Consider the following 13,098-nt stretch of genomic DNA (forward strand, 5'->3'; position numbering starts at 1 on the left):
GCAGGTTCTGTGTGACCTGTGACCTGCGCTCCTGTGTATCATACTGTGCCATGGGACGTGTAGTCTGTGCCTGGTACGGAGCCGCAGTGGGCACCTTGTTGATGGAGATGTTCTTGCTCAGCTCATTGGCACCTTCAGGTTTGTAAACATTACCGCATGGCATCAAACATTAATGAGGCATCCATATTTTATGTGTAGCTGTGTGAGGGCAGACATCCTGATGCTGGCACTGAAGACTGGTCCCGGGAGGGAGATAAAACAATCTATTAGAGGCGATCTCTCCATCCCGACAGCGCTGTGCATCAGAATGTTTTTGTAGATCCTGATTGATTGGATGTGTATCAGCAGCAGCAAAGGATGTGGCTGCTGTATTGTATGAACCACCCAAACAGCACTATAGGAGGTGCAGGGGTATCTGTCGCAACCAGAACCCTAAGGCCCCTTTCACACGGGCGAGTATTCCGCGCGGATGCCATGCGTGAGTTGAATGCATTGCACCCGCACTGAATACCGACCCATTCACTTCTATGGGGCTGTGCACATGAGCGGTGATTTTCACGCATCACTTGTGCGTTGCGTGAAAATCGCAGCATGCTCTATATTCTGCGTTTTTCACGCAACGCAGGCCCCATAGAAGTGAATGGGGTTGCGTGAAAATCGCAAGCATCCGCAAGCAAGTGCAGATGCAGTGCGATTTTCATACACGGTTGCTAGGAGACGATCGGGATGGGGACCCGATCATTATTATTTTCCCTTATAACATGGTTATAAGGGAAAATAATAGCATTCTGAATACAGAATGCATAGTAAAACAGCGCTGGAGGGGTTAAAAAAAAATATTTAACTCACCTTAGTCCACTTGATCGCGTAGCCGGCATCTCCTTCTGTCGCCTTTGTTGAACAGGACCTGTGGTGAGCATTAATTACAGGAACAGGACCTTTGATGACGTCACTCCGGTAATCACATGGTACGTCACATGATCTTTTACCATGGTGATGGATCATGTGATGACCGGAGTGACGTCATCAAAGGTCCTGTTCCTGTAATTAATGCTCACCACAGGTCCTGTTCAACAAAGGAGACAGAAGGAGATGCCGGGCTCCGCGATCAAGTGGACTAAGGTGAGTTAAATTATTATTATTATTTTTTTAACCCCTCCAGCGCTATTTTACTATGCATTCTGTATTCAGAATGCTATTATTTTCCCTTATAACCATGTTATAAGGGGAAATAATACAATCTACAGAACACCGATCCCAAGCCCGAACTTCATGTTTGAATACCAAACATGCGCAATTTTTCTCACGCGAGTGCAAAACGCATTACAATGTTTTGCACTTGCGCGGAAAAATCGCGGGTGTTCCCGTAACGCACCCGCACATTTTCCCGCAACGCCCGTGTGAAAGAGGCCTAAGGCCCCTTTCACACGGGCGAGTATTCCGCGCGGATGCGATGCGTGAGGTGAACGCATTGCACCCGCACTGAATACCGACCCATTCATTTCTATGGGGCTGTTCACATGAGCGGCGATTTTCACGCAACGCATAAGTGATGCGTGAAAATCACCGCTCATGTGAACAGCCCCATAGAAATGAATGGGTCGGTATTCAGTGCGGGTGCAATGCGTTCACCTCCTGCATCGCATCCGCGCGGAATACTCGCCCGTGTGAAAGGGGCCTAAGGGCCCATGCACAGGCCCGTTCTGCGGCCCGCAAATATTGGTCCACAATGTACTGGTACCAACCGTGTGCCTGCCGTTTGCGGATATGGACTCACTCACTTGAATGGGTCTGCGATCCACAACATTCAGCTCGCACCACAAAATAATAGAACATGTTCTAATTTTCTGCAATGCGGGAGGCATGGACCAAAATCCCACGGAAGTGCTTCTGCTACGTATCTTGCGGATTCATTAAAGTGAATGGGTGCGCATCCGTGATACCGAGCGCACACTGCCGGTGCCCATATATTGCATATATCGCACGTTGGTGTGCATGAGCACGAATACTGACGGTTTCCTAGTCCCCAGATATGGCCTATGAGAACAGGAGATTCTTGTATTATGCATAGACCGTATAGAGTGGGCCATAATCACATATGGTGGCCCCAGATAAGCTTTTGCAATAGGGACCCAGGAGGGATCAGAGAGCACCACGTGCCAGTCTCCAGCAGCTTCCCACTGACTGCCCTCTTCTGACCCTAGTAATTATGGGGTATGAAATCCATTTGCACAGCCACTGAATCCTAAAGAAACGGCGGGACCCTTTTTTTCTCAGCATTTGTCACCCCTTCCGATATGTCTATTTTTTGTAGTCTTCAAAAAAAATAACAATTCTGGAGCTTCTTTTCTTAGATATATTGTTACATCTACATCTAATTGTATCTGGGTTGCTTATCAATATGGCTGCCATACCAGCTCCCCATACAGGTTGTCAGGTTCTGTGATTTTACTTGAATTTGCTTATACAGGGCACATAGGGCATCACCCGCCCTGTAATCGGCAGCTGGCATCTCCCCAGTGAGCAGGTTCTGTACAGCAGAGGTGTAGACACAGCTGGCAGGACAAGTCTCAGCACAGTCCAGTTGGCTGAACTGATGAGAAGTCGTATGCCCAGGGTTTACCGCAACATCTGATACCACGCGTTTAAAGCCTGTGGGCATGAACAGTCTGAGTTCTCTTCCATTGTCTCAGGGTCAGGACTTTCCTTTGAAATCGGGTATATCGATGACGTCACTTTATGGCAGAATAGAGTGAATACCTGTGGTCTATGGGGCAGAAGACAACTAAGAATAGTTACGCTATGTATAAGCAGTTCCCTAAATGAGTAGATCATTGGGGGGTCCCTGGTGAGACCCTCATGTTTAACTGCTAATATACAGCACAGGATTAGATTTCAGCAGAATGATATTGGAGCAACTCTTTGCAGCAGATCTTCCTTCTGGATAATAGAGGGGAGTCCAGAGTGGGCTCACCCCCATGTATTACAGGGCACAGTGGTGGTCCACTATGAGCAAGCCCTCCGGTAACTGCTGGGTATTGCAAGTCAATTAGAAACACTGGGCATCTATGTAACAGCTGGACGCCGGTGATCCTGTTTTTGTGCAAGTGACTCTCTGCCTTGACCCCCCTTCTGTTACCTCCATAACCCCTAGTAATAGATCATGGGACAACCCCCAATGTAGACCATGCAACATGGTCGTTCCAGACAAGTGTTCCTAAGCCAAGTACCCCCTTGCTCAAATAATATATGCTCAGATACATTAAAAGTATGGCTTGAGTACCCCTCAGAGACATGGCGTGTAGTAACATTCTACAAGTTGAGAACCTAGCTTCTAGAGTGCAGCAAAGATACCCATGGTCAGGGCCGAAAGGGCAACTACAACTACACCCGCTTTCTGAGATATTTTCCCCATTCATTAAGAGGATATCAATAAGGCCTCATGCACACGACAGTTGTTTTTCTCGGCCTCCGTTACGTTTTTTTTTTGCGGATAGGATGGGGACCCATTCATTTCAATCGGTCAGCAAAAAAATGCTGATAGTTCATCCGTTTGTGTTCCGCGTCCGTTGTCCGTGTTTCCCTTCAGCAAAAGAAATAGTGCATGTCCTACTTTTTTCACATTTGCGGACAAGGATAGGCATTTATTACAAGGGATCTGTGGGAAAAAAACGGATCCGCCCAAAAAATCGGATGCCACATCCGTTTTTTTTAGCGGAGGCACAATTTGCGGACGCAAAAAACAACTGTCGTGTGCATGAGGCCTAAGTTGAATGAAAATGTCGCTTTGAGACTAGTGGACAAGTGCAGGCCACTGTGTAGTGATCCAAGATTGTGTGTGTAGGGCACGGCCGGGCGACCATGATCGCCGTTATTAGGTATTAGATGAAACCTGTGCAGTAAGGAATGGGGCTGTATGTGGACAGAACACTGCAAGACTCCAGGATCAGACTACGCAGGGCTTGTTTCTAGACTGTAACCATGGAGACACATAGGTCTGTATAGGTGATGTATACAGAAAGTATTGTAGTTTTTTGCAAAATTGCTAAATTTTGCACTTTAGCTACATTAGAGCAACGGCTTATTTCAAAAGTATTCATACCCTTTAATCTTATGTTCCAATTTTTTTTTGTCTGCCTTGCAACTCATCTCTCGCTTTCTCTCTTACAGCGCTGCAAAGACCGTCTAAACTCGTTGGCCATCTCTGTCATGAACCAATGGCCGGGCATTAAGCTGCGAGTGACTGAAGGCTGGGATGAGGACGGTCACCATTCTGATGAATCCTTACATTATGAGGGGCGAGCAGTGGACATCACCACCTCAGACAGGGACCGCAATAAATACGGCATGCTGGCCCGGCTGGCTGTGGAGGCTGGATTTGACTGGGTGTACTATGAATCTAAAGCGCATATCCACTGCTCTGTGAAGTCAGGTAAGAGCATTGCTTTATATATGATAATACCTCTTTAATGTCCTTTATTGTGCCCGCTGTGTACCTCGTCTTGTAACTTTTTGTACAGTGCTTGTATCTCACGTGCCTGGTATTGGATTCGTTTTATACTTAGCAATAGACAGATGATGAGGGCCAGCACTGAACTGCATATACAGCTTTCCATCACATTCTCACTGCCTTTACCTCCATTCACCACTAGAGGGAGCGCACGGTACTGCTTTTTCTGTAGGTCCTATCACATTCACTAGTAAAATTTTAATCCATTTGCAGTTAGCTCCCCCTAGTGGTGGTTGCATGCAGTCAGTGTTTTATAATGTACGTCACAAAGAGGGGGCCAGGATTTAGGCGGTAATCATGAAAGAACTCAATATACCATAGAAGCCAGGCCTGCTTATACCTGACCCATCAACCTTCTCCTGACCAGGCAGTTGGATTAACACCTGATCATAGCCATGAAAACAGCTTTTTTCTCTCTCTCTGGAGGACTCGGGTAATATAATACTTCGTGTCTCCTGTGGTAGAGCTGCAGGAACATGGAACACTCTGCATATCATCAGTGGGCCTTCTAAAATGGACAAACCCTTTTAGTCTACTTTCACACTGGCGTTTTGGCTCTCCATTTGTGAGATCCATTCAGGGCTCTCACACGCGGTCCAAAACGGATCACTTTGCATTCTGAATGGAAAAGGATCCGCTCAGAATGCGTCAGTTCAGTCGCCATTCTGCTTTGGAGACAGACACCTTGCAGCGTTTTGGTGTCCGTCTGACGAAACTGAGCCAAACGGATCCGTCCTGGCACACAATGTAAGTCAATGGGGACAGATCCGTTTTCTCTGACACAATAGAAAACGGAACTGTCCTCCATTGACTTTCAATGGTGTTCTTGGCTATGTTAAAGATAATACAAACGGATCCGTTCAGAAACGGATGCAGACGGCTGTACTATGCGAACGGATCCGTCCATGACGGATCTGCACAAAACGCGAGTGTGATAGTAGCCAATGCTAATTTCTCCTGTAGAATAACCGAGTTTCATGGAGCGAGACCAGTACGTTGAACATAGACACCATGCAGAATAAATGGCGTATGTCTGACAATCTTTGCACCAAATCTTACACGGCACGTACTCCACAGCAATTCGAGCGAGGGCTGCGCTAGATCCTTTCCCGATACTGCACCAGCGGGTTTATCCGTTATTGATCCAGGTTAGAGCAGGTCCGGCTATTCCTCCCTTTCCTCTTAGAACAGAAGCTCGATAATCAATCAATGCTGCACTTTTCTTTGGCGGACTAGTAAATCAAACCTGCACTAATTGGAAATGCGCTAAAAATTAAAGATGCCGCAGGGAGCCACCTGCTAAAAAAGCAAAAGTCCTCTGGAGCCTCATACAACTGCAAGGAGAGCAGTTTATTGGTTGTAATATTTATGCGGGGTTCAAAATGAATTGAACATTAAATCGAATTATCTGAAGCAATGACGGGGTTAAATAAAAGCATTATGGGTCCTATTATCCTGGTTTACAAAACAGCCCTAAATGTGTATTATGGAAGCAGTTGTAAAAGTTCTGGTGGTCTGAAGTGGAACTGCAATTCTTATGCCTCTTGCAATTTTGGAGCTGCACGGACAATAAATGTGTAAATTCAAAGCAGTTCATGGTTTAAAATATGTACATGGTTTAAAACAAGGATATAAAAGGGATCAGAAAGCATGTGTGCTACAATATGTAAAAGAATTTGGAAGTTTGTGCAAAGGCTCCATTAGGAACATTTTTGTAAGTAAAAGTAAATCCTGACCTAGATTAGTTACCAAACCACTCTCTAATCGGTGACCGGTGGTCATAAATGGTACTGCAATCCTCTTCTGTCAACACAATGCATGGTCTGAATGTTCCAATCCTTTTACATGGATACATGGTGGCAGTAATGAAATCCAAGGTGCCCTATGACGCCCCCTACAGGAGATTGCAGCAAAGGATTCATGCAATTCAGTTCTTTTGCATGACCTCTCTCTGGCGCATTCTGCGCGGAAGCCCTGTTATTACACGTCGTGTCGCTGCCATGCCTCACTCGCTCAGGTTTAATTCCCATTTGCCTTGAGATTTCCTTTGTAAAATTAAAAAACAAACATTCCACCCAAATATTTGCAGTTTGATCTGGCAGCGTTTGTACATAGCTCACTAGACCATTTGAGATGTTTGCACAATGCGCTATACACCCCCCGGGGTCTGACGGGGCCGTCGTGCAGCCAGAGGTGAACATTGGCATCTGTGCTACTGGTGTGTTTTTGGATCACGCGTCAAATCTATATATTTCTGCCAAGGAGAAATGGAGGAAAAAAATATATACAATTTTCTGATATTTGTCAAATTGTAAACATTTTTTGAAAACAACATTTTTGAATTCTGGCTGCTGTGCTGATGGTTTCTGCAAGATCTTACAGGCCAGTGTGTGAATGACATGTGCTATGGGATGCACAGCAATGGTGTGTTGGAAATGGAGCTCCCCTGTTCTCAACTTGGGGTTCTCAATAGTTTTTTTATGATGCTCGTCACAGGGGTTCATGGTTGAAGATGGTCCCCTTTGCCTCGGTAAGTATATTTGTTTCAGCGTCTCTATATCATTTTGGTTATGGCCAGCTGACGGTGGGTGGTTTATGGCACTCTCTGTGTTTTCTCGGCAGACCATCATGCAAATGGAAATCTACCAAGCTCCCCTCAGGATCGTAGCTGGAAGTCTACAGTGGACAAGAGCAGAGCGGAAGAAGCTCCGCACTCCGTGTGGAGAACACAGGGGGCTGCAGATGTGCAGGCAGAAGGGGGGAACAACCCTTGGGACAACCACCTAAGGTGAGGTGATCAGTCTTAGCATATATAGAACCAGTTTAGGGTCTTTTTTTTAAACTTAAAGGGGTTGGCCCATTACGCACCTTGGTGGCATATTGCTTGGATATGCCATTGCCACCAATGTCCGATAAGTGCAGGTCCCACATTGGTCTCTAGGATGGGACCCCCAAAGTGAAAGAGAGCACATGGCACATTTACTTATATGGTTGTGAATGGAGAAGGGCGAGCGTGCCCCCGTCCATTTATACTATAGAAGAAAATGGCGAGCACACCGTGCAAGTGCAGCCACCCTCCATTCACTTCTAATGGTTCCAAAAAGTGCAGAGTGAGCGCGCCACCGGCTCTTTCCAGAACTCCCATAGAATGGAGAGCGCACAAAGCAAGCACAGCCACCGATGGGAGTGTCGAAAATAGCCGAGTGTTGGCTCAACTATTTGCAGAACTCCCATAGAGGTGAATGAAGAGGTGGCCGCACTTGCACAGTGCCCTTTCCATTCTATGGGAGTTACGGAAATACCCGGGGGAGCGCTCTCGCTCTGCAGTTTTCGGAACCATAGAAGTGAATACAGAGCATGCTGCGCATGGCAGTGCTCTCTCCTTTGCTTTGGAGGCTCTGTTCTAGAGATAGATGCGAGTCTCAGAGGTGGGACCTGCACCTATCGGATAATGGTGGCAATGGCATACCCCGATTTGCCAACCCCTTTAAGTTCTCAGACACACTATGCGCAGGTTTACTGGTTACTGTGCGCCACATATGTATCAAGGACTAGTTAAAGGGACACTAAAGATAGAAATGCTTGTTTGTGAGTTCTCCAGGCCTCCTGCAAGGTCATGTAAAAAAAACTATTTGACTTAAATCTGTTAATAAAGCAGAAGACTGTACACCTTGGTCTTCCCCATGTTCTTGCTGGAGTACTGATAAGGGGTGTGGCTTAAGTGAATGGGCGGGGCTAAACTTTGGTGTCAAGTGCAGTCATGACAATCCTGCTGCCTACCAACCAAAGCAGCGTGAACCCCTTTCTCCAGACCTACGGCTCCCACAGTCTAAACTCAGGAAGGGCAGAAGGAGGGGGCAATAAAATGAATGGGGAAAAAGAGAATACAGAAGTTTTTCGGGTGTTTTTTTTTTTTTTTAACCTTTTTATTGCAAACTGAAGCAGAAGATTATCAACTGATTGAAGGAATCCTAGTTAAAGAGGACCTTTCACCGATTCTTACCCTATGAACTAACTATACAGATATTTAGAGCGGCGCCCGGGGATCTCTCTGCACTTACTATTATCCCCGGGCGCCGCTCCGTTCTGCCGCTATGCCCTCCGGTATCTCCGCTCACTAAGTTATAGTAGGCGGAGATACCAGTCCCTAAGTTATGGTAGGCGGAGTCTGCCCTAGCGCTGGCCAATCGCAGCGCAGAGCTCACAGCCTGGGAGGTTATTTTCTCCCAGGCTGTGAGCTCTGCAATGCGATTGGCCAGCGCTAGGGCAGACTCCGCCTACCATAACTTAGGGAACGGAGATACCGGAGGGCATAGCAGGAGAACGGAGCGGCACCCGGGGATAACAGTAAGTGCAGTGAGATCCCCGGGCGCCGCTCCACATGTATGTATACTTAGTTCATAGGGTAAGAATCGGTGAAAGGTCCTCTTTAATGTTGCTTGTATTATTTTCTTTTTAAAACTTAGTTTCTTTACAGAAAGTGTTACAAAGTAGCAACATTTGAAGTCTTCTACAGGCAGATAATACTGTAACTAAATCAGAGGGGTGGCTTATCTGCCCATTGCATTTACAATGACCTGGCACTGCCATAAGGATTGGGCACAGTGGCAATTACCCCTTCAGGAGGAGTGCTGCTTCAATCTCATAGGGACACAGCAGATACCAGTTACAAGCTATCTCCAGCTTTGCAACTATTGGTTTTCAATTGTTTTAATGCATCTAAAGTAACTTTGCAATAGTGCTTAAAGGGATTCTGTCACCTGGATTTTAGGGACAGAGCTTTTAACATCATCACATCAGTCTGCTTGTTTTGTATAAAAATATACTAGTATTACTACCCTACGTGTTGTCCTTTGTCTAGAAAATCGCTTTTATTAATATGGTAATTACCTGAGTAAGGTGCCCAAGGGGCTGTCCCTCCGGCCGTTGGAGCCCAGCCGCGCCCCTTCTCCTGGAGCCCAGCACCGCCCCACTGCTAATGTATTCACTCCTCATTGCCGGCTGGCGCATGTGCAGTGCGTCCTGTGAGGCCGATTCCACGCGCTGACATGTGTATCCACTGAATGTGTTCGCTGAGCCATAAGCTCGTCGCGCATGCGCCGTGGATACATATGTCAGCGCCTGGAATCGGCCTCACAGGACGCACTGCACATGCGCCAGCCGGCAATGAGTGAATAAATTAGCAGTGGGGCGGTGCTGGGCTCCAGGAGAAGGGGCGCGGCTGGGCACCAACGGCCGGAGGGACAGCCCCTTGGGCACCTTACTCAGGTAATTACCATATTATTAAAAGCGATTTTCTAGACATAAGGACAACACTTAGGGTAGTAATACTAGTATATTTTTATACAAAACGAGCAGACTGATGTGATGATGTTAAAAGCTCTGTCCCTAAAATCCAGGTGACAGAATCCCTTTAATTAAAAATGTCCTATTGTTTTGGATCTCCAGATCCTATGCATCTCCATAATAAATAAGGCTAATAAATAAAGCTTTCACACTTGCGTTTCTATTTTCCAGTATTGAGATCCGTCATAGGGTCTCAATACCGGAGAAAAACGCTTCCGTTTTGTCCCCATTCATTGTCAAAACGTAACTGAACAGAACGGAATGCTCCAAAAAGCATTCCGTTCCATTTGGTTGCGTTCTCATACCAGAGAGCAAACCGCAGCGGTTTTCTTTCTGTCATGGGATGCAGAGCAAGACGGATGCGTCATGACCCACAATGCAAGTCAATGGGGATGAATCTGTTTAAAGAGGACCTTTCATCGGTCCAAACATTGTGAACTAAGTATCATATACAGCGGCGCCCAGGGATCTCACTGCACTTACTATTATCCCTGGGCGCCGCTCCGTTCTCCCGCTATGTCCTCCGGTATGTTCGGGGACTTGGTTATAGTAGGAGGAGGAGTCTGCCCTTGTTCTGCTGGGCGTCTCCTTCTCCTAGGCTGTAGCGCTGGCCAATCACATCGCAGAGCTCACAGCCTAGGAGAAAAAAACTCCCAGGCCGTGAGCTCTGCGCTGCGATTGGCCAGCGCTACAGCCTAGGAGAAGGAGACGCCCAGCAGAACAAGGGCAGACTCCGCCTACTATAACCAAGTCCCCTAAGTCTCCGCCTACTATAACCAAGTCCCCGAACATACCGGAGGACATAACGGGAGAACGGATCGGCGCCCATGGATAATTGTAAGTGCAGTAAGATCCCTGGGCGCCGCTGTATATGTCATGATACTTAGTTCACAATGTTTGGACCGATGAAAGGTCCTCTTTAACTCTGACACAATAGAAAACGGATCCGTCCCCCATTGACTTTCAGTGGAGTTCATGACGGATCCGTCTTGGCTATGTTAAAGATAATACAACCGGATCCGTTCATAACGGATGCAGATCGTCGTATTATCAGTAACGGAAGCGTTTTTGCTGAACGCTGCCGGATCCAGCAAAGACACTAGTGTGAAAGTAGCCTAAGCCTTGTATAATGCTACCCTGTAGTAATACTTTCTTTCATCTGTTCCCGAGTTTATACTAGAAGAGGCACACTGTGGAAAGAAAGTATGTCTGTAGGATCCGACTACCGAGGGTTTGTTTGTTGTCTGTTACCATGGAGATGCATAGGTTTGAATTTTAGTCATATAAAAAAAATTGCAAACTTGCTTAGATTATCATTTTAGATGTACTGATACAATAATAAAAATAAAATAAAAAAAAACTGTGGTTGCAAAGATGGGCACAGCCTTTAACCAAGCGGGCTGTGGGAACTTTTGAAAGCTGTTTTAGCTATATAGCTGGATGGGACCACATTGTCAGGGGGTTAGAATCTCTAACACAAAGCACCACTTTTGTTAGAGGTGCTGTATCAAGTATAGCAGATAAATAGTGGGATCCCCCTTTTAATCACTTAAAGGGGCACTGACTAATAAAAACCAAGACTTATAGGGAAAAATTTCTAGGGGTATTTTTTATAGTCTATATTGACCACTGAAATCTGGTTACTCTGCCTATCACAACTATAATAATCAAATCTAATGTGTAATATATAAACTGTATTGATGTCAGCAAGATTATGCATGCAGATGATCTCTCTAACCTGTGGCTTTCTAGCAGTTGCAAAACTAAAATGCATATATGCAAGCTCTCCACCTGTAAGGACATGTTGGGAGTTGTAGTTTAACCACAGCTAGAGAGCCACAGGCTGAAGATCATTGCCCTAGAGATAGTGCATTTAATTTTGCAATAAGCACCAATAAGTCCACCTGTCCAGTTCCAAATCACTGGGAACCTGCGATGTCACTGAGGCTCAAGATTCCTTGAAATAATTGTTTGGAGGTGACAGATACACGTGGGCTGGAAATGCAGGATAGTCGCTAAAGTGGCCATACACTTCCTGGCTGCTAATATAACCAGCTTGCTATATTGAATGTAACTAGCAAGCAGAAGACGTTTAGTTGTAAGGTGTTAGAAACATAATGTGCAAATAGTGCATTTTCATTACTGATACTATGACTTTAAGAAGACCTTAAAACTAGGAAAGACCAGTCATAGTGTTAGCACTGGAGATATGACCAGGTCTAAGCTTCATAGCACAGGAGACCTTACATGGTCTAACCATCAGAGCATTGGAGACAGTACAGCGTCTAACCTTCATAGTACAGGAGACCATATATGATTTAAGTTTTAGAGCTCTGGAGACCACTCAATTCTAAGCTTCATAGCACAGGAGACTATAGAAGGTCTAAGTTTTAGAGCTCTGAAGAACATACAAGTCTAAGCTTCATAGCACAGGAGACCTTACAAGTTTCACTGCACTAGAGACCTAACAAGGTCTAAGCTTCAGAGCGTTAGAGACCATAGAGGGTCTCAGCTTCATAGTACTGGAGACCAAAAAAGGTCTAAGCATCAGAACATTATAGACCATACAAGGTCTAACCTTCAGGGTATTGGATACCATACAAGACCTAAAGCTTAGTGCACTAGAAACCATACAAGGTCTAAGCTTCAGGGTATTGGATACCATACAAGACCTAAAGCTTAGTGCACTAGAAACCATACAAGGTCTAAGCTTCATAGCACTGGGGACCACAGAAATTAAAGGACATATTCTCCATCATTATGTATCCACCATTTGCGCCACTTATGGCTGTATTTTAGAAGATACTGTATCCCTAATATGACGGCTAACAAGTGGTTGAATTTAAATTAGCTTACACGAGTCTCAGTGATAGAAGAGATGTGTTGTATTTGTGTGACGCATAATAAGCATCATATCTTCAGTGCTTTAAAGGCTTTCACTCCTGGTCCTGGGGGCATTTAAATTGTCAAACGTGTAATCTGCAGATATTTTAGCAGAAATGATAAACTCATTAGCTTTAATACAATCATTATATCGAGTCATGTGTTTAGAAACATAGTTTACATGTTGTCTTGACCAAAGTGATAATGGTGATCTCAGAAAAGGTGTCAGCCATTGATGGATTGAGGGTTATCAGGTCCTAATAGCAGTAAAAGTAAAGGGCTCCTTAGCAACCACTACAGTCAAAATGCCCTTGGGTAAACTTTTAAGGGGTTGGCAAAGATAAGAAAACATGGCTACT

The 13,098-nt window shown here is 45.5% G+C and overlaps 1 protein-coding gene across 2 annotated transcripts in view; it reads left to right on the forward strand.

Annotated features, from left to right (window-relative positions):
* Positions 1–13,098, forward strand: part of IHH (Indian hedgehog signaling molecule) — a 79,180-nt gene that overhangs the window by 52,117 nt on the left and 13,965 nt on the right. Inside the window, exons 2-3 of one of the 2 annotated variants that reach the window (XM_040440640.1) lie at positions 4,171–4,432; positions 7,133–7,298. In XM_040440640.1, coding sequence (XP_040296574.1) covers positions 4,171–4,432; positions 7,133–7,298 — 428 coding nt within the window. The remainder of the gene's footprint in view (positions 1–4,170; positions 4,433–7,132; positions 7,299–13,098) is intronic. The other variant, XM_040440639.1, reaches the window with a different exon arrangement.

This window comes from Bufo bufo, chromosome 7 (genome assembly GCF_905171765.1).
Source record: "Bufo bufo chromosome 7, aBufBuf1.1, whole genome shotgun sequence".
NCBI lineage: Eukaryota > Metazoa > Chordata > Amphibia > Anura > Bufonidae > Bufo > Bufo bufo.